The 26,589-nt window shown below is 41.6% G+C and overlaps 3 protein-coding genes across 6 annotated transcripts in view; 2 read left to right on the top strand and 1 right to left on the bottom strand.

The window, feature by feature from the left end:
* Positions 1-380: 380 nt before the first annotated feature.
* Positions 381-7,929, top strand: LOC111232223 (methyl-CpG-binding domain protein 3-like). 4 transcript variants are annotated; one of them, XM_022759639.1, is made up of 8 exons: positions 404-456; positions 3,087-3,155; positions 3,803-3,962; positions 5,027-5,164; positions 5,250-5,340; positions 5,545-5,722; positions 6,191-6,343; positions 6,606-7,929. In XM_022759639.1, the coding sequence occupies exons 1-7, from the start codon at positions 443-445 to the stop codon at positions 6,336-6,338; spliced, it is 798 nt and encodes a 265-aa protein (XP_022615360.1). In that variant the 5' UTR covers positions 404-442; the 3' UTR covers positions 6,339-6,343; positions 6,606-7,929. The 4 variants fall into 4 exon arrangements, with proteins under 4 accessions (XP_022615361.1, XP_022615360.1, XP_022615359.1 ...); XM_022759640.1 differs by lacking the exon at positions 3,087-3,155 and having other exon boundaries at positions 381-456; XM_022759638.1 differs by lacking the exons at positions 404-456; positions 3,087-3,155 and adding an exon at positions 2,458-2,758 and having other exon boundaries at positions 5,250-5,331.
* Positions 7,930-8,140: 211 nt separating this feature from the next.
* On the top strand, positions 8,141-22,506 carry LOC111232075 (unconventional myosin-Vb-like). Its single transcript, XM_022759429.1, has 35 exons — positions 8,141-8,368; positions 9,067-9,177; positions 9,289-9,457; positions 10,276-10,420; positions 10,604-10,760; positions 10,876-11,019; positions 11,148-11,229; positions 11,392-11,499; positions 11,642-11,754; positions 11,905-12,173; positions 12,281-12,362; positions 12,948-13,088; positions 13,403-13,534; positions 13,692-13,775; positions 13,883-13,999; positions 14,118-14,215; positions 14,340-14,426; positions 14,993-15,313; positions 15,676-15,832; positions 16,002-16,241; positions 16,338-16,547; positions 16,664-16,757; positions 16,880-17,028; positions 17,126-17,341; positions 17,563-17,663; positions 17,760-17,874; positions 18,134-18,239; positions 18,608-18,721; positions 19,745-19,896; positions 20,207-20,296; positions 20,445-20,577; positions 20,660-20,960; positions 21,912-22,086; positions 22,168-22,248; positions 22,345-22,506. The coding sequence occupies exons 1-35, from the start codon at positions 8,342-8,344 to the stop codon at positions 22,504-22,506; spliced, it is 4,983 nt and encodes a 1,660-aa protein (XP_022615150.1). The 5' UTR covers positions 8,141-8,341.
* Positions 22,507-25,610: 3,104 nt separating this feature from the next.
* LOC111232095 (protein unc-13 homolog A-like) overlaps positions 25,611-26,589 on the bottom strand; it is a 53,304-nt gene continuing 52,325 nt past the window's right edge. Inside the window, exon 45 of the mRNA XM_022759450.1 lies at positions 25,611-26,520. Within this exon, the coding sequence (XP_022615171.1) occupies positions 26,232-26,520 (289 nt within the window). The 3' untranslated portion in view covers positions 25,611-26,231. The remainder of the gene's footprint in view (positions 26,521-26,589) is intronic.

Genomic DNA, 26,589 nt, shown 5'->3' with positions numbered 1-26,589 from the left:
TTGGTGAGAGGTTTTTTAATGCATTTTGTGTTTAATGCTTTATGTGCAAGTTCAGTATGTATGAGATATTATATATATATATATATACATATATATATGGAAGCAGCTTTAAAAACGTGTTTTTGTAGATCTGATCTTTGACTATTTGTGCTGTTAAAATAGTGTGAAAATATTTATTTATTAAAGAGGATGCATATGTAAAGTCTGATAATATAACTCATGAGTGCTGGACTACAAATATTCACAAAAGTATCATAAGCCTAGCTGCACACTAACAATACGCCAGTATCGGTCAGACATTAGACTCATTTTATCAGCCAGACTGCGAAATTTGCGTGGATAATGTCTTTCATTTCTCCCATCGAAGGGGGAGGGGACTGAGAGGAGAGGGGAGAAGGGATTTAACATAGCGAGAGGGAGAAAACGAGATAGTGTCTTCAAGATGGATAAAAACGAGTAAGTACATGATCTGATGGGTAATAAAACCGCCAACCAGGGTGTTAATTGTAACTGTAGCGTTTAATAATCGGTATGTCGTTTTCATAATATATGTGTAAAGTATGTTTATCATCGATCAGGCAAATGCACTCGGTGGTCTCGCATTTGCAAATAGCAACGCTGTGGTCTACAGCTAGGATGTCGGTCTTTTCTTTAGCATCACTGTGTTACATGGTTCGATTTCTCTGATATTTACAGCTAATGTTGAATTAAGCATGGAGTCGATACAGTGCGTCGACAGTGTGCTATGTGCTATTTTCGACATAGATTTTAACCTTACAAAGCAGATCATATTTTTCTGCATGGCTGTTATACACACAGAGTCTCTGTAAATACATGACATGCTTTTTAAAATGGTGTCTGTGTTTAATCGATGAGGTCTACTTTGTTCATTCATAAAAGCCGGCTTCAAGTCCGCTGAATGACAACGGTAGGCATTGTCGTGGTAAAACGGCTCCGTTTCACGTAGCTTACATGAAACCTTCACATTTTACTGAACATGCTGCAAGTCAAAGTCTTTATTTCACTACACCCAGCAGATTTAATTATTTAGCAACGTCTATGGTTGTTGTCACTGCATCTGCGTGATTACTATTTACGTAGCAATTTAATAGCAGTAGCCTAATTTATGTTTCCCATAGGTTAACATTGCTGTGGAGCTAGCACTCAGCGTCAAGGTACACAGATTATAAAATAACACTGCCGGTAAAACTTCAAAACAAAAGACTAACAACCAAAATGCTTTTTCACCATGGGAATCACCCAACTCTGTCATTCTAATAGATTGACTTGACAAAGGTTGGAGATCACCAAAAAAACTTCAAACCAAAATAAGTGAAATTCAACATGCGAGCGGAAGCATGTAGTTAACAACTAAAGCCAGTAGGTAAACTTCGAGTTGAGATTTTCCCAAGTCAAGAATGAACTTGCATGCTCAGATACACAATACAAGAGTTATTGTAGAACATATGATATATCAACTGTTTTGAATCCATGTAACTAGAGTCAGTTTAAATTCAAGTGTGAATATTGAATTGTGTAAATAGTCTTGTGTACTTACCTTAGACAAAAACAATAATATACATTAGAATATAATAAAACAATTGTGTAACATTGGCACAACTCTAAACAAGCCAGAATTCTTCCTGAATTATTCCTGAAGTTACACAACTAGACACATTATTTCTTCATAGAAATATCTGCAAAATACACAAATTATGTATATGGCTTAAGTGCTATGAATAATGTGTGTTGTTTTTGAATGTTCATAACTTTCATATTGTGGTGTATTATTTTTATTGTTTGAAATAGTTACTTACCTGTTTTCTCCTGGGGGGGCCTTGGCTTCGGTTGGCCACTGATCACTGGGTTAGTGGTTCTATCCGTGGCTCACTTTATCCCAGGTCGTGTCAGGAAAGGGACTCGTGTAAAAACCTGTGCCAAACCAAATATGCAGATGGTTATCTGCTGTGGCAACCCCTCATGGGAGCAGCCAAAAGACAACAACAGCAATGACATATGTCTGTTTTTTGCCTGCTTATTGTACTGCGAATATTGTGTCTTTCTCGTCTGAGGATAGTCCGATCTTATCTTAACAATATATTCATGACTTGCTTTGCTATTTTAAAAATTTGAAAATAGAGTGTACTACATTTAGTCACAGGGGCTGGACTGGGGTCTTAATTTTGTCCTGAGACTTTAGACCAAATTGGATAACTCAAACTTGGTTTTACCTCTGCCACATCTGATAACTTTACTACACAAACGGTATGGTTTACGCCAACACTAATTGTGCTTTTACTCTGAAGTCATAATTCCTTAACTTCCTGTCGTGTCCCGCCTGCCTCGCGGTGTCTTGACTTAGCCGCGCCGTCCTATGTTTTACTTGCGGATGTAGCCCTCGTGCCCCGGCGAGAGGAGCAGGTAGTGGTGCGCCCGAAGTCCGCGGCGGAGCGATCTGCGCGACGACAAAGAGATGAGATGTTGTTAGCAGCCGGGAGATCCCATTACAGAGGACGCATGTAGTAATATGGTCGAAACAAAAGCGTAAGAAGCGCTAGGCCTGTCGTACAAAAAATCGACACATTTCCTTAAATCAGTCTGCTAATTCGTAGTAACTTTTAGTGGATTTATAAACTACTCGCGTGGAAATGGAGAAGAAAAGATGGGATTGCACTGCTCTCCCCAAGGGCTGGAAAATGGAAGAAGTGACCAGAAAGTCGGGTTTGTCCGCTGGAAAAAGCGATGTCTATTATTTTAGGTACTGACACAGCGAGGACTTGCAAAACTTCTAGGTGCACAAGACACGAGTTGGAGTGTAATAAGTAGGGGGGTGTGGGGACGGTGGTCGGTATAAAGTTTGGGATGGGAAGTGGGAGGGAGGGGAGGGGGCCAACAAGGCCAGCCAGGCCAGCTCCTCTCACAGTTGTTGGGATAAGAAGTGTGTCCAACCGTGCAAGCTAGTAGTAGTAGTAGCAGCAGCTCACGCCTGGCGAGGCCTTGGATGAATAAAACACAGTGTCTTCTCAGTTTAAACTCTTCATTTGCCATTGAAGTGAATCAACAACGGCAGATTTGTTTTTATTTAGCAGAGGAGAAGAGCAAGATGAGGAACAGAGGCAAGAGAGGGGGGAGGCGGGTCGGTTGTATAGTTTGTGGTAGGCTAACTGTACAATCATACTGGTGTTAACTGTGGTGTGTGATGTAAGATGCATTTGCATGAGTTACTAGCACGTATCCACCCACAGTTGTGCCTTTGTTGGTCATTGCTCAGGCTAAAGATAATGTTGCTCACACAAATGGAGCTGCAATGTTTTCATTATGAAACATTTGATCAAGTGTTAGTATTTCCATGTTTACATTGTCTTCACTGATTCTCAGAGGCCATTTTTTGAGCTGCATATGCAAAGTTGTTAAATATGTTTAATATATATATAGATAGATCGCCATTCTACTAAAGATGTGTTCAGCTTTTAATAGACACCAGGGCTTAAGTCAAGTGCTCATCAAAGATTGCATCCATTTCACAAAGTGATGTGATTTCAGTGTCATTTCTCATTTGAATGTGCTCTGCTTCTGTTTGCTGTTGACTTGTTGCATGTTGTGGTCCTTGTTGGTAGTTTTCTGTCTGCTGTGTACGTGTTATGAAGTGTGACCTGTCCGCTTTGTTTCTCTGCCTTCATCACTGATCAGTTTTCGGTGTTGACATCTTCTGTTCTTGCCTGTTTGTTATTGTAAGAGATGATATTAATATAGTGGTTTCTCGTGTCCTAACACTGCCTTCCCCCCCCCCGCTCCCCGCCAGTCCGTCTGGGAAGAAGTTTCGGAGCAAGCCTCAGCTGGCCCGTTACCTTGGTAACCAGATGGACCTCAGTTCCTTCGATTTCCGTACAGGGAAGATGCTGATGAGCAAGCTGAACAAGAACCGTCAGAGACTGCGATATGATAACAACAACCAGAACAAGGTGAGATGTGAAGTGAGCCCACTGACTGTCAAACACATCTGATGGTGACCAGAACACCAAAGCTTTGTCCAAATTACTCTCTGTTTACTAAACAGTTCATTATATATGATGTTTTATTTGAGCATCATAGTTTTGAGTGTGAATTTTCTGTATTATTTAGTGTCCATGACATTGACTGTAGTTTTTGCAGTGCAATATTTCACATTTAAGGGATGCAAAAGTTACAATCATGTAGCACTAGACCTGACAGTGATTAAACAAAATGATGATGATTCACAAGTGTCTGAAATCTCAATTTACTGCACATTATACAGTAAACTATTGAGTGTCTATAATACAGGGAGGTGTAAATGAGGAGCCAGTGCAACCTGCAAAAATACAAAGTTTTTTGCCGGTTGCACTGGCTGTGTTAAAACTCTACTTTGGTAATATGTTAACAGCTCAAGCTCTACAGGTGACATACCCTTATATAAATGTTCAATGTAGACTAGAACCTGACGTTTAGTCTTAATGGAGTTGAGATTTTGCTCTGGTTGATAGTGGCAGGTGCACCCAAAAACACCTGTTCAACTCAAGTGTTGAGCTTGTGCCTAGAGTTTATTGTGCTAAGAAAAAGTTTAAAAACTGGAGAAACTAGTTCAGGAGAAGGTTTATCTGTTATGAAAATAGATTACATTAGTACTTAATTGAAATCGAATGTCTTTTTTGCAAGTTTTTTGACACACAATTGACCTATAGAGTCTCAGATGACCCTGTTAAGTTAAATGAGTAACTGAATATAACAGCAGATTATTTTTGTTTACATTTATATCCCACGAGCACAGCAGGCGGCAGTGTGTCGATAAAAGACAGAAAAGTAAAGTTATTTCTTTCTCCTTTCAGACTTGATTTTGTACACCGGATCAGTTCGGTAAACTTTTGAGCACTGACATACAGGAGGCCTGTACAAGCTGTGTAATCCTCTGAATGACATACGTGTCCTCTTACATACAAAACCTCATGCACTAACTTTTCTCTCCCATCCACCCTGGCCTCATCCTCCTTCCGTGTCTTTCATTTCTAAGGGCAAACCTGACTTGAACACATCACTCCCAGTCAGACAAACAGCCTCCATCTTTAAGCAGCCTGTTACCAAGGTTACCAATCATCCCAACAACAAAGTGAAGACAGATCCTCAGAAAGCTGTCGACCAGCCCAGACAGGTAAACAGCCTCTGCCTGTTGCTGTAAAGTCGTCCCACACAAGCCTGAGACACGTTATCCGATACTCTAACTTTTTTCCCCACAGCTTTTCTGGGAGAAGAAACTCAGTGGTCTGAATGCTTATGACATTGCAGAGGAGCTGGTGAAAACTATGGAATTGCCTAAAGGTCTGCAAGGTAATACTCCAGTTTAACATTGTTACTTCAGACAAAAAAAGTTCTTTTCTTTAAGTGACATTTTATTTAGTTTTTTTATCATGTCAGTATCGCTCAGAAGCAGTTTTTATTTTTTTTTTTCTATAAGATGTAACTAAAGCAAAGTGCAGTTACAATTTTGATGTTTCTTAAATGTGTCTGATAACCATCCTGTTGGCCCCTCAGGCGTAGGTCCAGGCTGCACAGACAAGACTCTCTTATCGGCTATTGCAAGCGCTCTCCACACTAGTGCTGCTCCCATCACTGGCCAGTTGTCAGCAGCTGTAGAGAAGAACCCGGGTGTGTGGCTCAACACGGCACAGCCGCTGTGCAAGGCTTTTATAGTCACTGACGAGGACATCAGGTGTGTGAACACTGAACACTGCGACACATGGATCACCAGTTTTTTGGTCCTGATAATTAATACAGATCCAAAATTTCAAAACCGGTTTTTGCGTCATGTTGGGGCCTGTGCCTGTAAAACAGGTGTGATGCATATCCGGCTCAGATCTTCACTGTGTGACAGTTTAAAAACAGGAAATAACTACTCAGGCAGTTTTGAATGATGTCATATCTGTTATCTGTTAATCAGTCCTTGTGATATTGGCTTGTATTTATCTGCCACATTTGAAATGAACTTGCCACTTTGCCCAAAGATTAACGAGTTGAGTCTGATGAAATTTTTCCGCAGTCCATAACAACAGACCCTGCTCTTTGTTAAAAAAAAAAAAAAATTAAAAAAAATACACCATCTGTTCTGTGCTGATTCAGTGGCTGTTATAGAAATCTGTAACTGCCAACTGTAACAGCTTCCTGTTGTGTTTATGTGTAGGAAACAGGAGGAGTTGGTGTACAGTGTGAGGAAAAGGCTGGAGGAGGCTCTGATGGCTGATATGTTGGCCCATGTCGAGGAGGCTGCCAATGAAGGGGAGGCTCTGAAGGAGGAAGGCAACGGCAGTGAAGACATGGAGAGCGTATAGCACAGGTTGGTTAGGAGACAATTCAGGAAATCAACAAATATAATTTTAGCATGACTTAGAAAATGTATGAGCTTGTAATTCTATTCCTCGTGTGGCTCACAGAGAAAACCAAACTCGCATTTAATAGTTAATTTAGATGGATAGTGTCTCTTGCTCTTTCCAGTTTGTAGCAGTTTCAAGCAGTTTACCAAATTTTGCAAGAACAAATGAAATGATGTAGTTTGAAATGCAACCTAAAGAACTAATCGTTGTTATCTTCTCCTGTAGGGTTTTGTAATGTCTGGATAGGTTTGTTCAATATCTGCGTGCACACACGACCATGAACAGTAGGAGTCCTACACCAGTCCAGCCCTGAAGAACTGTCCCCCAGTATCTGCATCCAGTTTAAACCTAAACCTGACTTACACCAGTACAACCGAAAGACCTGGGTCTCTAATGCGTCCATTCGTCATTAACTCCACTGGATGGGACTCGTTGACTTCAATGCCCATGAAATGACTCAAAGTTGATTAATGACTAGAAAGTTTTTTAAAAATTCTCTTAACAAGAAATGACATGAAATGAACTTGCAAATATTAAAGATAACTTATCTACAGTGTGTCAAATTCAGTGTTCGATGATGAGCGTATTTTTTACTAAAAGGCTTTGAATGGGTTTGTATTTTTTGCGACAATCATGTCAAATCCAAACATTTTATGTCTGCAAAAAGTCGATTTGGGTGCTTTTTTTGTTTAGGGCAGATTGGAAATGAATGTTTTGTATTTTTGACATGTCTCTTTCTTGATTTTTATGGTGCACTCCATGAGTAGTTTGACAAAACACACAGACTACCCTTTCCTGGTGGAACCAGTTGAGGTTTTTACTACACTGAGTCGAGCTCATTTGAATCAGCTTCAGGGCTAACCTGCAGGCTGCTGATGTTACTAATGCAGATGGTGTAGTTTGAAGCTTATCCATTGGAGAGGACTGAGTCAACTTTTTATTGTTGTAATTTCAAGGAAATATTATCTTTCATGTCAGCTTTGTTACCCTGTGAATCATGTGCAGTATTGACCAAAGAGGAGACATGTCATTTTGAAAGACGTTAAGGTTGTTGGCGTTTGTCTGTATTTGAAAAGTAAAAAAGTATACATGATGGAGCTGAGCACAGTGGAAAAGAAATGACTTGAAACCTCTTTCTATTGTACAACTATTACTGTTTGTAACTCGTCATCATTATATAGGTGCTTACTGATGTTGTGAAACACTGCTGTTTAGTGCCAAGGCTTTGTTTCTCTCACAGCTTCAGTCTATAAGGTTGTTTTTTTTTTGTTTTTTTTTTAATGTGTCAATGTTACCACACACATGCTGCCTCCTCGAAAACCCACGCACAAAATTGGTGACACAGCAAAATGACAGTTAAAATTTAGTTTTCATGTCTTTTCATTTGTTATCTGAGGAATAAGGATTTTTTTTTTTATCCCTCTATGTCAAAGTTTGATGGTGAATAATGTCATTCACATCATTAAATTCCCTTCTCAATATCAGCAGGCTGATTGCTGAAATGAATTTGATTGTATTACATTATTAAAATGAGTCAGTATGTCACTAAGTCTGCTGCTAGTGTTTTCTTTTTCTCTCAAAAGCACAACATTCTCTACATTTGCATTTGTAACTGTGGTTAAACTTGTATTTTGATGTATCTCTCACCCCAGATGTAGGCTAGGAGCACCCCCCTCCACCCCCACCCCCACCTCATCCACACCTGGCAGTAATTCTTCAAACTGCACCTTCAAATGGACAAATCCCTCCATCCAATCACCGCATCCTCCTACAGATTAACAGTTAACTTGACTGTCCTGCCTTTATGTGAGCCTGGACAAAGTGCAACATACTGTCACCTGCACACACAGCGACTCTGCAGATGAGCAGAGGAAACCAGCTGTTCCTTCAGAGGGGTGTCTATGTGTTACCCTTTCTGACGTTCTCAACAATGTCTCCCCACATGCTTTAAAGTAGTTAAAATGGCAACACTGGAGCTATACAGTAAGGTAAGACACTGAATTGAATTGTTTTGGCTTTTTTTTTTTTTTTGCATTTTTAAAACGATGCACCTTTTATCATTGTCTGATGCAGTGTGTCCTTTTAAAGAAGAGTAATGATTATGATATAAAACAGCATTGCTAATGGAGTATTGTTGTGTTTATATGTCTGTTATGTGTTTGTCAGCTTTTCCTAGTTATGTACATTTTCATAAATATGTTTTAGTGTCCAAATCATTAGCTTTCCTGATTTTTGTGTGTTCTTGAGCCAATTGGATTTGCTGCAAAAACTTTGGCATTTTTTTAATCCTTATTTCTGTAAACTTGGTGGTCAATAATCTATAAAATTGTAATTATCAAAGTGTGGATTAAAGCTTATTTGTAAAACTGACACATGTAAGCGAATAAGACTTGTTGGGCGTAGATAATGGCTAATCCATGCAGGCAATTTAGAGAAGGATGACCAGTGTTAATTTTTAACACTGTTTAGGAGCCTTTTATGCTGATGGACGACAAATCTGTTGTCAGGGTGGGGCCAGGGAATGTGACAAGCACCTCAACAATGTTAGTCAGAAAATAAAAAGAAAGCATATGATGCAGCATACGCTGCAGTGTGTTCAACCTGCACCCTGTATCTACTTCCCTTTTTATTATTCAATGTGATTTTTTTATTTTTACAGTTTCACAATATTTTGTTCCTTTGCTAGGGAGAAAGTGTGTGGATTGCCGACCCAGATGCAGTCTGGGTATCCGCCCAGCTCCTCCAGGACTACAGTCCTGGGGAGAAACAGCTACTGCTACAGCTCTCTAATGGAAATGTGAGACACACAGGACCATTATATTGTCCAGAAATCAATGTGAATGCTCAAGTTTCATAGTTTCATAAAATGCCACCATGCCAAGATCCATCTCCCTCCCTATATTGATAGGAGGTTCATTACCCGGTGGGCTCTCCCTCTGATCTCCCACCGCTGGGGAACCCTGACATCCTGGAGGGGGAAAATGATCTAACAGCTCTCAGCTTCCTCCATGAGCCTGCTGTCCTGCACAACCTCCGGGTTCGATTTCTGGACTACAGCAGCATCTACACGTACTGTGGTGAGCACCTAATGGGTGAAAGCAGAAGACTGTGAGATTTGAGGAAATTATTGTTGAGACAGGGATGACTGTCACAATAAAAGAGGGACGACATACATGTAAGTGAGATGTGCACTGGCAAGCTGCCAGAGACAGGCAGCTCCTGAGTGCTTCTGTCTGCACAATTATAGCTCATAATGTCACCTAAATTACACATGGGTCAAAGGTTGAGACATGGAGGTGACGCCCTCACTACCACTGGTTGTAGATGTTACTGCAAAGTAGATCATGCATATTTTATTTGATAAAGGGTTTCTCAAACTCACACTGTCCATTTTGACAATTTTTTTGTTTAATTTTATCTAATTTTGTCATGAAAATGGACATTTAAAAAAGCTATTTAACATCCCCTCAAACTCTTGTTTTTTCTGACCTCACCTTGCTGCAGTGATGCACAGGTGTACTACAGGTTGGCTTGTGGTCAGAGGTGAGGCATACTTGAAAGAAAAATAAAATAAAGATTTTCATCCTGGTGTTAAGTTATATTTTAAGTCTTAAATTCCTAAAGATGGGACCGGTTGTGTATTTATATTCATTATAATTCTGAGAGCTTGGTTTGATTTTGACCAAACTGAACAGACAAGGTTTAGGAAACATTCTTTTCATTTGGATTTGTAGTTTTGATTTGTAGTAGATTTGTAGTTGTAGAGAATGCTGAAGTTACTACTTGTGTTATTCAGGTGTTTTTACAAAAATTATATGTTGAAATTCTGTGCAATATCTTTAAGTCCTCACAGTCATGCTGATAAGTGTTTTCGTGTGTTTTCCTCTCCCTCCAGGTATTGTGTTAGTGGCCATTAATCCCTATGACCAGCTGCCCATATACGGAGAGGAGGTGATAGATGCTTACAGTGGTCAGGACATGGCCGACATGGAACCTCACATCTTTTCCGTGGCAGAGGAGGCTTACCGCACTATGACCAGGTCAGAGCTCAAGCAGTGTTATCTTAACTGGGAGCTACTGTGAATGTTTCCTGGCCTTTTGCAATATAATGGTGACATTTCATATACTCTCTTACTAATGGGGGTATTTTAAACCTGCAGCGACAGGGATAAGTGTCACTTCGCTACATGGGGTATGATAGCCACTCTTCTTTGTGTTCGTAGGGAAGAAAAGAACCAGTCTATCATCATCAGTGGGGAGTCTGGCTCAGGGAAAACGGTCTCAGCCAAATTCACCATGCGATACTTCGCTGCGGTCGGAGGAGCAGCACAGCAGACCAGCGTGGAGGAGAGAGTTCTGGCTTCTAACCCTATCATGGAGGTGATGGGTTGTGTTAGTTACGCTCAGTTATGTTATATAAACAGAAAATTATAAAACTGTAGCTACAATACAAAATAAATAAAAAACATAAATCATTTTGTATTCTTGTCTACAGTCTATTGGGAATGCTAAAACCACTCGAAATGACAACAGCAGTCGTTTTGGGAAATACATCGAGATTGGCTTTGGCAGAAAGGGGGACATCATTGGGGCAAACATGAGGACGTATCTGCTGGAGAAGTCAAGGGTTGTCTTCCAGGTAAACTCTCATTCACTGTTTAGGGGAAAAAAATTCACCTGGGACAAGACCGACCAAAAAGACAGAAGTAGTATGTCAAATATTTATAGATTAAGTGTTCATGATTGTTGTTGTTGTGTGTATGTAAGGCATCAGCAGAGCGAAACTACCATATCTTCTACCAGCTGTGTGCCTCCAGAGAGCTGCCTGAAATGAGATCCCTCAAACTGGGTGAGACTTAATCACAGGAGACCCCCTCCCCTCCTCAGCTTGTTCTCAATAGATAACCTTGCCCACACTGTATCCATCCTCTGTGTCCCTATTATAATGTATATTATCACGTTGCTACATGCAGTCTGAGAGTGATGAAAGCGATTTGCCTTTCTGTTCCAGATGCACCTGAGCACTTCCGCTACACCAACCAGGGAGGACAGATGCAGATACCTGGCACTGATGATGTGTCAGACCTGGAGCGCACTCGCAATGCTTTTACCATTCTGGGTAGTTTTATTATGTATATTTGAATTCACACTCGCACAGTGTAAATTGCAAGTGTTCAAACCAATGTTATTTAACTGAATCGTCTCCTCAGTTGTGATAAATAAATAAAACAAGAGCGTTGGTATATTTGTCAAACTTGCAGGTGTGCAGCCTGACCAACAGATGGAGCTCTTCAGGATCCTTTCAGCTGTTCTACATCTGGGAAATGTCAACATCCAAGCCAGTGGAAGAAGTTCAGACAGGGGTTATATTGATGTAAGAAATGTTTTTCTAATGCGCTCTATGTCTCCCCCTCCACTTTAGTTATTCTATAAACACGTGTCTCCACATGGCCGTCATCCATCCATTTCCTCTATCAGTGCGTCATACTGTAGCAGTTACATATGACTCCATGTCTTTTCTCAGGCAGACGACCGCTCTCTGGCCGTCTTCTCCAAGCTACTAGGAGTTGAAGGACCTCAGATGGCCCACTGGCTGTGTCATCGCAGGCTGGCTGTAGGGGGAGAGATGCTGGTCAAACCCATGTCTGGTCAGCAGGCGATAGAGGCCAGAGATGCACTGGCTAAACACATCTACGGCCAGCTGTTTACATGGACTGTCCAGAGACTCAACTCTGCCCTGCGCACACAGAGGGGGCAAGTCAAATCCTTCATAGGGGTGCTGGACATCTATGGGTGAGTGATTTGGCTTGGTGGTATTGGATAAAAAATGGTCTGCAGTGTATAGTTGAAATCTTCAGTGTGTCTTCAAGCTGAACTGACAAGTGTGTCTCTTGGAGCAGGTTTGAGACCTTTGATCGGAACAGTTTTGAGCAGTTCTGTATAAATTATGCAAATGAAAAACTCCAGCAGCAGTTTAACAGGGTAAGTCATGACACAGGCAGAGGTGTCCCTCTGCCCCTCTGTGTTTTGGTGTGTTTTTTTATTGACAACCAGAGGCATTGTTCTTGCAAGTGCCAGTAGCAAAATTCTTTTCAGTGCATGTCACTGAACGTTAACATGTCGTCTTCAGGAAATCCGCCCTGTCACCTCTTGCCACTAACTCCTATGTTGTTTAGTCTACTAATAATAATACCAACACAGATGGAGCCTGCATGATTTTGCTTCAGTGTTCGTGTAAATCCTGTCTTCAGTTGTACAGGTTACTACACACTTATGTGTCATCCTCTCTTTCCTTATTTTTTGTGAACATTTTTCAAAATCACACCTAGTCACAAAATGCAGGAGGAAGTGCTGCTCTGTCTTGGCCTTCCTATGGAGAGGGAAACAAGCACAGACCGTGAGACAATCTGTTCTCATAGCCAAGCTGTCGATCTTCTCAAACAGCTCTTAAGTTTTTTATCGTGAGGAATGTTGATGGGTAGAGTTCTTGCATTTTTTTTCTTGTTTTCTATCTATTTTGATGTTTAATATTTTCATTTTTCTAAATGATGATGTGTTTTTCTTCAGCATGTGTTCCACTTGGAGCAGGAGGAGTATGTCCGGGAGGAGCTGGCCTGGAGCAGGATTGAGTTCAGTGACAATCAGCAGTGCATCAGTCTCATAGAGGGACAACTAGGCCTGCTTGATCTGTTAGATGAGGAGTGCAGGGTCAGTCTCTCGTCTCTGTCTGTTTTTTGTTTTTTTTTCTGTTTTTCTCTCTTATTTATTCTGTATCTTCCTCTGTCTCTTTTTATACTCTCTTTATCTCTCTTAAACACACAATGTATTAGAGTGGCTGACTGAAATTTCACAGAAAGCTACTGTGTATTGTCACTGTGTTAGACAAAATGCTCCATTCAGAATCTAATTACATTTAATATCACATGTTCAATTTAGTTTAGCACAGAAGTCTGAAGTCCATTTGAAACTCAGCTGTCTTTAGTGATAATCTATCAAGCTGTAGTCTCTGTGATAATGTTCAGATGCCTAAAGGATCAGATGAGAGCTGGGTACAGAAGCTGTACAACCAACACCTGACCAGCAAGCGCCACCCTCACTTCCAGAAGCCTCGCATGTCCAACAGCGCCTTCGTCATTCTGCACTTTGCTGACATGGTGAGTGATGAACACACGTCATAGAGTTCAATTAAGGGAAAACTGGATTTGAACTGTAGCGAAGTGTTTGGACTTCCCACCATTCATCAAAAAAGCAATGTGTGATTTTCCAATGTATTTGTATCAACAGTTTTTGTGTTTTTTTTTTTTTTTTCAGGTGCAATATGAATGTGGCGGCTTTTTAGACAAGAATCGAGATACAGTCTTTGAGGAGCTTATTAACATTCTGAAAGCAAGTCAGGTGGATATGTGCTACATAACAAATTTCACAAATTCAATTAATTTCAATGTGACCAGGGAATCATTAACTTGTGCATGTGTGTGTGTGTGTGTTTGTGTGTGTGTCAGTCTGAGCTGGTGGCTGAGTTGTTCCAGCAGCAGGAGACTGTGTCCACTGTGGCCAATGGAAGTGTTCGCTCAGGGAAAAGAGCCACCAGGGAGCACAAACTGACCGTGGGCTTCCAGGTGAGCTGTTACTACCTTCATCATCAAGCATCCTTGTGTCTTGAGTGAGCAGATCATTAACGATACGTTATTGTATTGATTTCACTTTTCTGTGCTGGACTGTATTTGTGGCTGTCAGTTCCGTCAGTCCTTACAGATGCTAATGGACACCCTCAACAGCACCACTCCTCACTATGTCCGCTGCATTAAACCCAACGACCTCAAAGAGCCTTTTATGTAAGTCCTCACTGGGCTGGCCTTCACAGTGAAAGTCTTTGTGTGTGATTTTGCATTAAAGATGTGTTTTACTGGATGGTGTTGTGTGTGCACTAAACAACCCACAACATCCTCGCCATGTTAGGTTTGACCCCAAGAGGACAGTCCAACAGCTGAGAGCCTGTGGAGTGCTGGAGACTATTCGTATCAGTGCTGCAGGTTATCCATCCAGGTAATGGGTACTTCATGGACATTCATCTCGCTCCCCACAAAGCTCTCATACAGTATGAGAGCCGAGTGTTTAAAGTCACAACGACAGTCATATGCAGGAAGATGTCAGCATTTGCATTTAGTGTTATTCTTCTTATGGATGAAAGACACACTACAGGACCAGAGGATTTGTGTTTTTAACTACAGTCTTAGATTTATTTTCTATATTTTAGGCTGCATTTGTTTCACTTTGTGGCAGTATATGGTATAGAAGTTCAGACTGTAAAAACTGCTTGAGATGGATGATCCGTGAGAATGACAATTTGCTTAGTTTTTGGTCAAAATTTTCAGTGTCCAGTATTTGAGAGTCGGCTGCCCAACCTGTAGGATAAACAATGAGCAAACATTTGTGTTGGGGAAGGAAGAAGTTTCAAGTCTCAAATACTCCCACATGAAATCTAAATAGTCCTTTATGGGAAACACAACAGACTAAAGTACAAGCTAAAAGAAAAAAACAAACCAAAGACACAAACTATGTGAATAGAACTATCAAGCTACTTTCTTTAAGATTTAAATCTTTGCTTCCAGATGGACGTATGAGGAGTTCTTCAGCAGGTACCGTCTTCTTCTTCGAGGGGCTCAGAATCAGGAGCAGGCCCAGGCCTCCTGCAGACAGACCCTGCCTCAGCTCATCTCAGACCCAGACCAGTACTGCTTTGGAAAGACCAAAGTATTTTTCCAAGCTGGTCAGGTGGCTCTTCTGGAGAGGCTAAGAGCCGAGAAGCTGCGTGTGGCTGCTGTGATCATCCAGAGCCGGGTCAGAGGATGGCTGTCACGGATCAGATTCGCCAGGATCCTCTGGGCAACTGTCACCATACAGAGATACTGTAGAGGAGCTCTGGCCAGACGGTGAGGACAGAAACAAGATATCTGTCTTTTCGTGTGTAAGAGAGAGAAATATTGAATGTATTTTATCCAGTATACAAGTTGTGTGTCTATGTTACCATTGCCTCACCATGCTGTTTTTTTATTTAAAGGAAAGTGTCATATGTCAGATTTATGTCAGGTGAACTACAATGTATTTTTACACTGCACAATCATTACCATTGCCATTCTCCCATTGGTTTCCAATTTTACTCACTGTGGAAACTAGAAAAATGTTGTTTTTTTTTCTATATTTTCCAAGATTTGTTTTTTCTTTGACACAAGTCATGTTCTCTTCATGTATTTTTCCAGAACTATTCATTTTCTCTTTATTGTGTTGGCGACAGACTGGCCCTGACCCTGCGCTACACCAAGGCTGCCTTAGTGATCCAGAAGACCTACCGCATGGTGGTGGTCAGACAGTTGTTCCTCATGATCCGCCAGGCCACCGTCACCATCCAGGCCTTCACCAGGGGCACACTGGCACGCCGCAGATACAGACAGGTCAGCACTTAATAACAGGCTTGACCGCCCTGTTACCTTGATTAGAACAACCTACTCCTGCTCATTTGGAGTATATTTGTAGTTACTTATTCTGATCTGTTCAGAGCAGCAAGTTATATATACATAGCTTGAAATGAAGAAAAATGTAAACTCTATTCTCTTCCCTCAGTTGGTGGCAGAGCGTGCTGCTGTGTTGCTTCAGGCCAGAGTGCGTGGGTGGTTGGCGAGGCAAGCGTACAGGCGAGTGCGTGCGGCGGTGGTGTTCATGCAGTGCTGCGTGCGCCGCAGGGCAGCCAGGAGAGAGCTGCTGAAACTAAAGACAGAGGCCCGCTCAGTCGAGAGGTACAGAGAGCTCAACAAGGGCATGGAAGTCAAACTGATGCAGCTGCAGCTAAGAGCCGACCAGGAGGTGGGTGAAAGTTTTCAGAGGGGTTTGATCCGTTGATTGTTGAGAGGTCATTTCATTTTGTATTTGCATGATAAAGTTGTTTTTTCACGTGTGCAGGCCAGAGAGAGTGCTGCTTTGAGAGAGACCCTGCATGCAGAGCGAGAGGCCACCGGTGCCGAGCTGGAGGCTCTGAGGGCGACGATACAGAGGCTGGAGAGCCAGAAACACGAGAAACCTCAGCCCTGCCCAGCCATCAGTGAGAAGGAGGTGGAGAAAATGAAGAGAGCTGAGGACAAAGCTGCCCAGGAGATCCTGCAACTCACACAAGTAGGCCTAAGCTGTTGTCTGTTGTGTGGCAATGCACATTTTCCTTCCCTTCTGTTTAATAATTCCAATTTTCAGGGGTTTTAATTGTTGATCGTCCTTCTTTCTCATTTTTCAAGGAGTTGCGAACGCTGCAGAGAGAAATGGACGGTTCTCACAAAGAGAGAGAGGATCTCTCTGCTCGACTCCTAGAACAAGAAAAAGAACGAGAAGGTGAATTCTTACTTTGCAGCTTCACACAGTCTGCATGAATCTCTCTGTCTTTCTGCTTTTTCCATCACATTTGTATCTTCTTCCTTCTGTGTGTGCGTGCGTGTGTGTGTGTGCGTGTGCAGAGCACGTGCATCAGGCTGTGTCTCAGGCGAGTGCAGCTCTGAGGGAGGAGCTGGATGAAGAGAGGAGAAAGTACCAGGGTCTCCTGAGAGAGTTCACCAGACTGGAGCAGAGATATGACAACCTCAGAGAGATGAGTCTGCTCACTGAGGTTCAGACGCCTGTAATTCCCTCAGAAATACAGCTTTGGTTTTAAACTCCATCTTGGTTTTCTGAGAGTATTTTTTTTTATTCCCTCCTCATGACAGCGCACCAAGGGCCACAGAAGGACCGACTCGGCCCAAAGTCTGAGCTTTGAGCCCCTTTCTCCCTCACCCACCCCGCTGTCACCCCAGTCTCTCACCCCACTCTCCCTGTCACCCTTCCCATCTGCCTTCCCTTCCCCGGAGGAGGTCCGCAGGGTCAGCGTGACGTCTCCTTCCCTGGAGAGGAGAGTTTCAGTGTGGAGCTCAGAAACACCAATGGTGAGAGAAAGTAGGAGTTGGAAAAACAAGGAAAAACTCAAAGAGGGATATCACAAAATGTTCCTCAAGTTTTTCAAAAACAGTTTTATGTGTTATGTTGCCTTATATCTTATATCTTTTCTGAGTGTTTATGCCTACACAGTACTTTTTTCCAATTGGTGATGTAATCACATAAGGTCAGGCAACATAGCGTCACACTGTGTTCATGTTTGCTCTGACAGGACCAGCTGATGGAGAAGATGGATGTGGCCAAAGACCCGGTGGTGAAGATGAGAGGAGAGGACCTGGCACATGCCTACGACGCTGTACGAGTGGCCAACAAGTCAGTCTGACACTACTCACTCACTCCACAATCAGTGCTTTAACCTGTTTTCCCATCAAAGTTATGCTGTGATTTATATTTGGTGGTCTGTGTCAGGTTTCTGGAGAGTCAGCTCCGTAACCAGCGCAGTCAGAGGGAGGAGGAGCTGGAGGCTCTGAGGCGCGAGCTCAGTCAAGCCATCTCTGGTTCTTCCTCTGCTGCACAGCAACAGGTATGGACTTATTTAGGCAGTCATCTGTGGTGCTTGAATTATTATGCTGCCATCTTCGCTTTTTACTTTTTCATCACCCAGTATTTCTCTCTTACATAACCACTACAGTCTACAAAGTAAAAGTCAGTGTACTCTGGATTGTAGCTGCCCTCACAACTGGCTGCTTGTGTTGCTGTTTACTTAAAAGCTTTTCTTCTATTGCTCTCTCTGTGAGTCACCTTGGTTCAAATCCAAAATGTGAGTGTGTTTGTATGTAAAGGAACTACAGGAACTACTGGAGGCCAGAGAGCAGGAGTGTGTCAAACTGAGGAGAGAGCTGAAGGAGCTTAGAAACACAGTCTCACTCAGACGAATCCTCACTAAAGGTGAGATTTCATTTTCAGATCACGTATAAATTCTTCTGTCTCATTTTTTCCTGGTGATTTTTGTTTTAAAAAATAAAATAACTTTCAGAATAAAATGCTTGGTGCGCTTTTCTGAAAAGACAACAGTTATGAAATATGAAGTTTTCACTTGACATGACAGTATGTAGCAATATTTGCTGTTAAAATAATGATGTTAAAAATGTATAATGTAGAAAAGCTGTCTTTAATCCATAGAGGTTTCCACTCAGCAGGTTAATTTATAAAAGATAAAATATCCACTTCCCAGTCCATCATATCTTCTGTTACATCTCTGTAGTTTTTTTTTCTTGTGCTGCTTTTTCAGTTTCCATTTTCACTTTCATTTTCAGCTTTGCCCCCAGAGACCTTGTCCTGTCCGTCCCGACCGAAGCCAGCAGCAGTCACTGGTTTGCTGGAATGTAGGAAGAGAGATGAAACTAAGCTCATCAAGAACATTATCACAGGTGAGACCGACCCCTGCCTTCATCTTCCTGCCTCCATCCTGCCTTCATCCTCATCTACCTCTTTCTACCTCTATCCAAAGTGTTTTGAGAGGAGGGGTTTTGAAAGTGACACCCCACAGAAGGAAAGTCAAAGAATTCACTATATTTTCAGGGAATCAGAGGGATGGAAATAATCAAAGGCTTTTATGAGTAAATTATTTTGCAGCGTATATCAGAATTCATTGTATTGTATTGTATTGTATTGTATATATAGTTCTCAGATGGTTTTCTTGACAGAAAGCTCAACTGACAGGCCTCGTGCCAGCAGGCCCTGTTTGCGCAACCACAACAAACCAAAGTTAATACAGAAAATCACACAAACATAACTTGCATTAGACTCATGGTCAAAACATAAAGATTTCATTGTACTTTATGCTGGTATATTCCTAGGGGCTCCGTTATTCTGGGAAAAATGGAAATAATTTCAGTAGAGGTCATTTTATTCCACCATAGGTTGCATTAGCAGGTTCTGATTAAAAAAGAAAAAGGTTATGATATGTATCCTAACAATTCTTCAGATATTTTCTTTTCTAAACCTAAGTACAGTTTCTTGTTTACTCTATGCTTGAAAGCCAACCCTACATTTAGCATTTGACTGTTTACATCCTGTATATTTAAATTCTCAATTTAATTTTACTAAATTAACGTTTGACTGGGTTGATTACTTTTCAGATGAACTAGTTCCACCGACCTGAGTAACTTGATTTCTGCCCAAAATAGTGTCCGTGCTTTTTTGTGCACACCTGTGATTCAAAACATAAAAAAACACGTGAGCTTGTGTGGATAATGTAAGTGGGACTCCAATGGCATCCCAGCCCTGTATGTGATGGTCTGACCTTGTCAAGAGACCACGACTCTGTAGCATAGTCCCTGAGTGTGACGTGACTCACAAAAATAAACTTTTACTCTGCCTAACTCCTCTACAGCTGACAGTTATGACCTGGCCATGTTCACTCTGCCGTTGCTGCTCTCTCTGTGCTCCAGACATCCGTGTTGACAGTGCCCTGTCTCTGCCTCCTGGTCTACCTGCCAGCGTGCTTTTCCTGTGTGTCCGCCAGGCCGACTGCAGTGGAGACCAAACTCGTGCTCGCTCGCTCTGCAGCGCCGCTGTCACTGCTATGAAGGCAGCTCTGAAGGTAACCTGGGATCTGAACCTGCTTGGCGTGCCATATGGTTTAGGATTAATGCATTAAGGACAGTTCACATCATGTCAGGTAGATTGTCACTTTACAGATAGGTGGACACAACTAACTTTGAAAACACTTTCTTGTGATTGCCCCCAATAGTTTAGTCCTATGTGTGTGTTCCAAACCCAACTGTCTGGCTCATATACCACTCTTTCTCTCTCCCACACAAATACAACAATTATATGTATAGAGCATGCACATGATAGTATTGATATCCATGTGACATTATAACCTTTTCTCATCTTATCTGCCCCCGCAGAAACATAGCAACGATATGGATATGACAGCTCTGTGGCTGAAAAACGCTTGTGTGTTGCATGACCTGTTGACCCAGCACTCCCCAAAACAGGTGGGATGAACATTTATTTATTAGTATTTATATCTTAATAGCTCTGAACATCTTATTTCCTGAAATAAGCAGTGAAAAAAGGAGTGCTTTTCTCACTTTAATAGAGAAATCCTCAATATATATTACCACATGAAAATATACTTTTCAGGCCCTTGATTCAGATGAACTGGTTCCACTAACGAGTGACCTGAGTGACCTGATTCGTTCCCTGAGTGACCTCTGTATCCAGGCCTATCAGCAGCTCTTCTCCATCACCGATACACACCTGCAAAACATCATAGGTACCACTACACTGAAGATGTTATCGCTGTTCTCCCCTCAACTGCTCCCATTATCTCACATGCTGCTACCCCTCTCCCTCAGTACCCGCGCTGCTGGAGTCTGAGACCATCCCCGGGCTGTCCGGCTCAGCGGCGAAGTTGGCGACGTCCAGGAAGCGAGCAGGCTCAGACTCCAGGACCGTTACAGGTGATGCTTCACCCACTATGGCATCAGTGTTGAGGGAGCTGGGAGCCCTCCACACCGCCCTGTCCCATCAGGCTCTGCCCCCGGTGCTGATGGAGCAGGCCTTCCACCAGCTCACCTACCTCATCTCTGCCTCCGCTCTGAACAGCCTGCTGCTGCGCAAAGACATGTGCTGCTGGAGTCGTGGCATGCAAATACGGTATGAAAACGCACAGATATACACACATACATGTGCAGCGTTTTCCCATATGTAAACTTTATTTTCACTATACAGACAAACTGTTGACAATATTTTTGCTGGTTTATACTGAGGTAGCTGTCTCTTTAATGTCTCTGATGAAGTAGCTTGATTTGTCAGATACTTAATTCACTTAATTAGCCAGAAACAGACATCCCCATTATTTATTTTGATCTATAGATAATTTTTCAATTTAATTTCCATATATATAGTGATTGAAGAAGAATGGATTTATCCATATTGCCTTTAATTTGTACTGTACTGTGTTTCTTTCACTGGACTAAAACAATGTCAATTAATTTGTATTAAACTAAAAATGATCTCCTAGTTGACAGTGTCTTCCCACACACAGAGGTCCAATCTAATTTATATATCCAATATTACATCATACATATTGCTTCATCGCAGTGTTATTTTACAGTGAATCAGACAGCTGTTAGCGACCTTGCGACGTGAAACCCAGTAAAAATTTGGCTGCCCTGAGATTGTCATGAGCTCTGAATTTTACCCACTTAATTTAAGGTTACAGTTGATGATTACATTAACCTCTGTGCTGTACTCCAGATTAGGGATGCAACTAGCAAAAAGCAGTTTTTTAGAGCCCAAGGTGGCAGCTTTAAATTGCTTGTTTTGCTAAATCTATAATTCAATTGAAACCCAAAGAAGACCTCACTGTGTATTGTGTAATCCTTACATGTGAAAAGCTGGTACGAGTGACTGTTTGATTAAAAAATGGAATGGAATTTTTTATTTATCGATTATGAAAGTAGTTGGTAATTCAGTTTCAGTTGATTAATTGTATAAAGAGATATTTAAGTGTATTAACTTGTGTTCATACTATTGTATCCTGACTTTGTTGCATGAACAAAAATGTTACATTATTAATCAGCTTGTCTTTCTCCTATCCTGTAGATACAATGTGAGCCTGCTGGAGGAGTGGCTGCGTAGCCGAGGTCTGCAGGCAGGGGGCGCTGTGGCCACACTGGAGCCCCTCATCCAGGCAGTTCAGCTTCTGCAGGCGGGGAAAAAAACTGAAGCAGACGCACAGGCCCTTGTTCACACCTGCACCGCACTGTCCAATCAGCAGGTGGGTCTGTCTGTCATGTGTCTTCAAGAGAAAAAAGAAAATATTGTGTTTAACTGCTGGTCTCTGATTCCTGTTCAACAGATTGTGAAGATTTTGACCCTCTACACTCCCCACAGTGACCTTGATGAAAGAGTCACTCTGAATTTCATCCGTACTGTCCAGGTACCACAGTCCAGGTCTACAACTATAAGGTCTGTTTTGTTTGTTAACTTAAAAAAGGGTGTCTCATGTAAGCGGCCTCTGTCTTTGCTCTCCTAGGGGCTTCTCAAAGGCCGTTCTGACGGTCAGCCTCCACAGCTCCTGATGGATGTGAGGCGAGTGTTTCCTGTCACATTCCCCTACTTGCCTCCCGCTGCCTACCATGCTGAGCAGTTAGTCATCCCAGACTCCCTCAAGATCTCCTTTCTACGCAGAGCCTAGAAAACAGGATGTCACTTCAGTTCAGTGTAAATCCCAACTCATCGAATTTAGTCATTTGAAATTTAAAAAAACTTTCAAGATGTGTTTTGAATTTAATTCCTCTCTTAGATTTTTTGGGGCACTAACTTGTTTAATGAACCTGTTAGTTATCAGTGGATTAGTCTGTTTACCATAGAAGGTGAGTGGTCATGTCAAAAATGTGCATCTCAGCTAAGTAACTGATGAGTTTAAACAGGCATGAGTGCTAATGGAGACAAGGAATATACATTTTTTCCTTTAAAATGGATAAATTCAAAATTAGTCAGTATGTATGTATGTATCAGAAATAACAAAAGTGTAAAAGTTTGACAAACAAAGAATGAAATGAAGCTTTTTTTCATATTTTATTGGAAGCAGAAACACAATGAGACTGCAGTCCCAGTAACCTCAACCCCCAATAAGAACAACCAGAATAAAAAAAAAAAAAAAAAATTAGAAACATCTCATGTATAAAAAAATTCTCATGCGAGTACTTTGTACCACTACACATCATCAGTAATACATATTTATATATTCACAACCATTTGAAAAATAGAAAACAATAATGAAATATCAAAATAAAGAAGACAACAATTGGCAATTAACATCAAATAATTATGCGTGCTGGCACAATACATTTTTTTCTTTTTTGTTTTATTGTTCCTATCATGCACCATTTCTGGAAGTACAGGACCCGACACCGCTGTGCAGGTGTCTGTCTGTGTGGCCTGATCAGCTGGACAGAACAGGACAGATCATGCATGTCTGTCCACTTGGTGTCTCTGTGCTTTTACATTTAGCATTGTGCTTCTACATTTATCCTTTGCCCTTAACTCCTGTGCACATTTCTGATTCACATGCCAGCCCAATAATACCCCCAACACGCAAACTGAGCCTCTGAAGGGGGAGGAGGAATCTCCCCGACTAAAGTATCATTGTCAACAGCAATAAATAAAGAATTTTTTTCGTGGCATTTCCAGCTATGTGACAGTTGTTTACCTGTTATCTAAAGTTATTAAAAGAGTGTGCAGATGTCCCCTTAGAATAAAAGACTGTGTACACACCAAAGAGTCACGCACCATGCTTAGATTCAGTTTAGTTTCAGTTTGTAACTAGTTTCCTTTAGTAGCATGATGTATATATCTTTCCAGTGTAAAAGTCAGAGACTGGCAGTTTATTTATTTAGTTGTTAATTAAGCCAAATCAAGATTTGTACAAATTATTTGTTATTCATCTCCACTGTGTACACAGTCTTCCTATGTCTTCCAATAATAGCTACATTTCCAGTAAAGGCACCCACCCACTCACACGCACACGCACACACTCAAACACACACACACTCACACACACATTTTCCAACTGCCCACTCACTGAGAGCAAAATTCAAGTCTACAAAAGAGCAGCAAACTTCACTTCACATAGTCTGACGTGTTTGTTACATCCGAGCTATTTACAATGCCCAACAACAACACCGGCCGTTCTCTGTTCCAGATTATTTTCCTCTGTGCTAAAAAGCTGCACAAACAAATTTCAGTCTCTAATCAGCCCCACTACAGCTGTGATATTTGGCCCATTACAATAGAGACAGCATTTACAACATATCAGACAAACGCTTGTGCTGATATAATTAGAATAATAACCCACAATGTAAACATTATAAGACTGCTTCAAAAATGACTCATCTATATAGACTTTTATAGATTAGATGCATAGAGTTCAGTTCTTACACATTGTTCCAAAGAGGGGGCTGTTATTCAGTTATGATCAAGGGCTTTGGGGGGAGAGGCCCTCGTCAGAACAAAGAGGCAGAAAGTGTAAAAACAAACAAAACCCACTATCATTATGAAATTTTGACTCTTTTTTTGAGACCCCAATCATCAAAATCATTTCCTTGCCTGAATGCTTTTTTATTCACATTCACAAAAACATAAAAATCTTATATAGATAAATAAAGCAATACATGCATTCAGTGACCCTGTGCTTCTTAATCTTCGTACCACATCTCCGTTCTCTACACTGATTAACAGAGAAACAGACTAAACTGTAGGCCCTCTTTTTAGTGTCAGTGCCAGACCTGGTGCGGTCTGGATCTGCAGCCCTTTAGCAGAGGTCTGACTTCTCGTTATCAGAGATCAGGGTTACACCACCTGCAGCTGAATCATTAGGGAATAATGGTTAGAAGGTCATTAGCGATTTGTGCTCTCCATGGGGCGCAAGGCGTGTGGTTTTGTAACCCACGGGATGTTGATTTTGCAAAATAGGGTCTCAGGGACTTGTTTTTATCATCTCTTTACATGCAAACTTTGATTTGGCAAGTTTTTTTTTTTTTTTTTTTAAGAAAAGGAGGTGAGTTTTTCTCCTTCTATCCTGCACCTCTACACACCCAGTTTCGGGCTGTCTAGTTGTGGAATGTTTACAGTAACACAAAGATGGAAAAACAATCAGAAGATACACATTTCTTCCTCCCCAAATTAAAATACACTTGGATAAATCTCTCCAAAATCTAACCAGAATATGAAAAGCCCCCCCCACCCACCCCCCCTCGTGTGATGTTCTTTATTTGTGATGGCTTTCTGTGATTACATTTGCAGGTAACAGGCAACACGGGCAGCTACATGAGGTCAACATTAGAACATATTACAAACACACTCGCACATTACAAGTTCCACACATGCTCAAATGCAATCATACATTCTATCTCTCTATCTCTCTCTCTCTCTCTCTCTCTCTCTCTCTCTCTCACTCTCTCACACACACTCTGATGAATGACAGTGCTTGAGGACATGTTTTCATCAGATTCATCTCTCTATACAGTCGCTATATAGGAGACAGACAGACTGTACGAGGGTCAACACGACAGAAGGCATTGAGGGTGTCAGGCAGTGTGCTCTGTTACAGGGTAGACAGACATAAAGACGGACAAGGACAATCTTTCAAGTACCATATGTTCATTGAATAATCCTGTATAACTTTACATATGTCCTTCCTTTATTACACTATACTTATAATGATAGAATTATTCAAATATAAATATGATTTGGAAGAAAGCAGTAAATAAATATAAAAGTATCATAACTAAATAGTGCTTTGTTCCCAAAATGTGTTCCCCACCCTGATATCTGGAATGTTTGAGACTGTGCAGCCATTGTTGTTTTTCATGGGTCAGTTGGAAAGTTGGTCCTGTTGTGCTTAGGGCTGGTCTTGGCATATTTCAGCGATTATCTGTTGGTCCCTTGTCTTAGTGGGTGCAGGTGAGGGAAGGGACAAGAGGAACTGGAAAATGAGGGAGGGGGGGGGCTACAAGATATTTCTCACCCTGACCAGTCAAATGTGTGTCTGTACATGTATGTGTGTGATTATGGAATGGCATGATTCACCTCTACAAACAGAGGAAAGTATGTAAGTATATGCTCTATGATTAAACTGTATGTAGTGTTCATATCATAAGGATGGTTGATATCTGTAACAATAAAGACACTGGTCCTTTTCTGAAGAAAATTAAAGTGATACTTTGCTTAGCACTGTGTCTTTTCCACTGAAATAAATGTATTTACAGCACTGGGGTGTGTGGTGACTGTTTTCTTATCTGTGCTTTTTCAACACTGGATTATTAGGGCAGTGGCTAGCAGTGGCTCGGGAGAGCTCCAGGGCAGTGGGTGGCGACATCTGATTGCGCTTCAGACAGGTTTTAAATTCTATTATGACTCTTAGCTGCGGCCCTCCTCAGCAGAGCGTTGGTCAGACTTGAGCTTAACAAACTCCTTGGCCACATCATCATTGTTACGCTGGGAGAGGATGCGCAGGACAGTGAGGCCCGTCTCGTCCATGTGGATGCGTTTACCCAGTGGCAACCAGCAGGCGACGCTGCCTTTGGAGGCCACGTCTTTCAGCTGCAAGACGGCCATGCCCACAGTGCGGTCCTCTCGGGCGAAGCAGTAGTCCTTCACACACACCTGCAGCTCATAGCACTCAGGACCCACCTCATTGCTCAAGGTGCTGCAGCAGAGAAAAGAGATGAGGGCAAGTGTTATTTAAGCATCTCCACATTGTTGCTCTACGACTCAA

The sequence above is a fragment of the Seriola dumerili genome, unplaced genomic scaffold (assembly GCF_002260705.1).
Source record: "Seriola dumerili isolate Sdu_G_001 unplaced genomic scaffold, Sdu_1.0 BDQW01000322.1, whole genome shotgun sequence".
Lineage (NCBI taxonomy): Eukaryota > Metazoa > Chordata > Actinopteri > Carangiformes > Carangidae > Seriola > Seriola dumerili.
The sequence above is the reverse complement of the archived record's forward strand: the minus strand, read 5'-3'. Positions and strand labels throughout refer to the sequence as shown.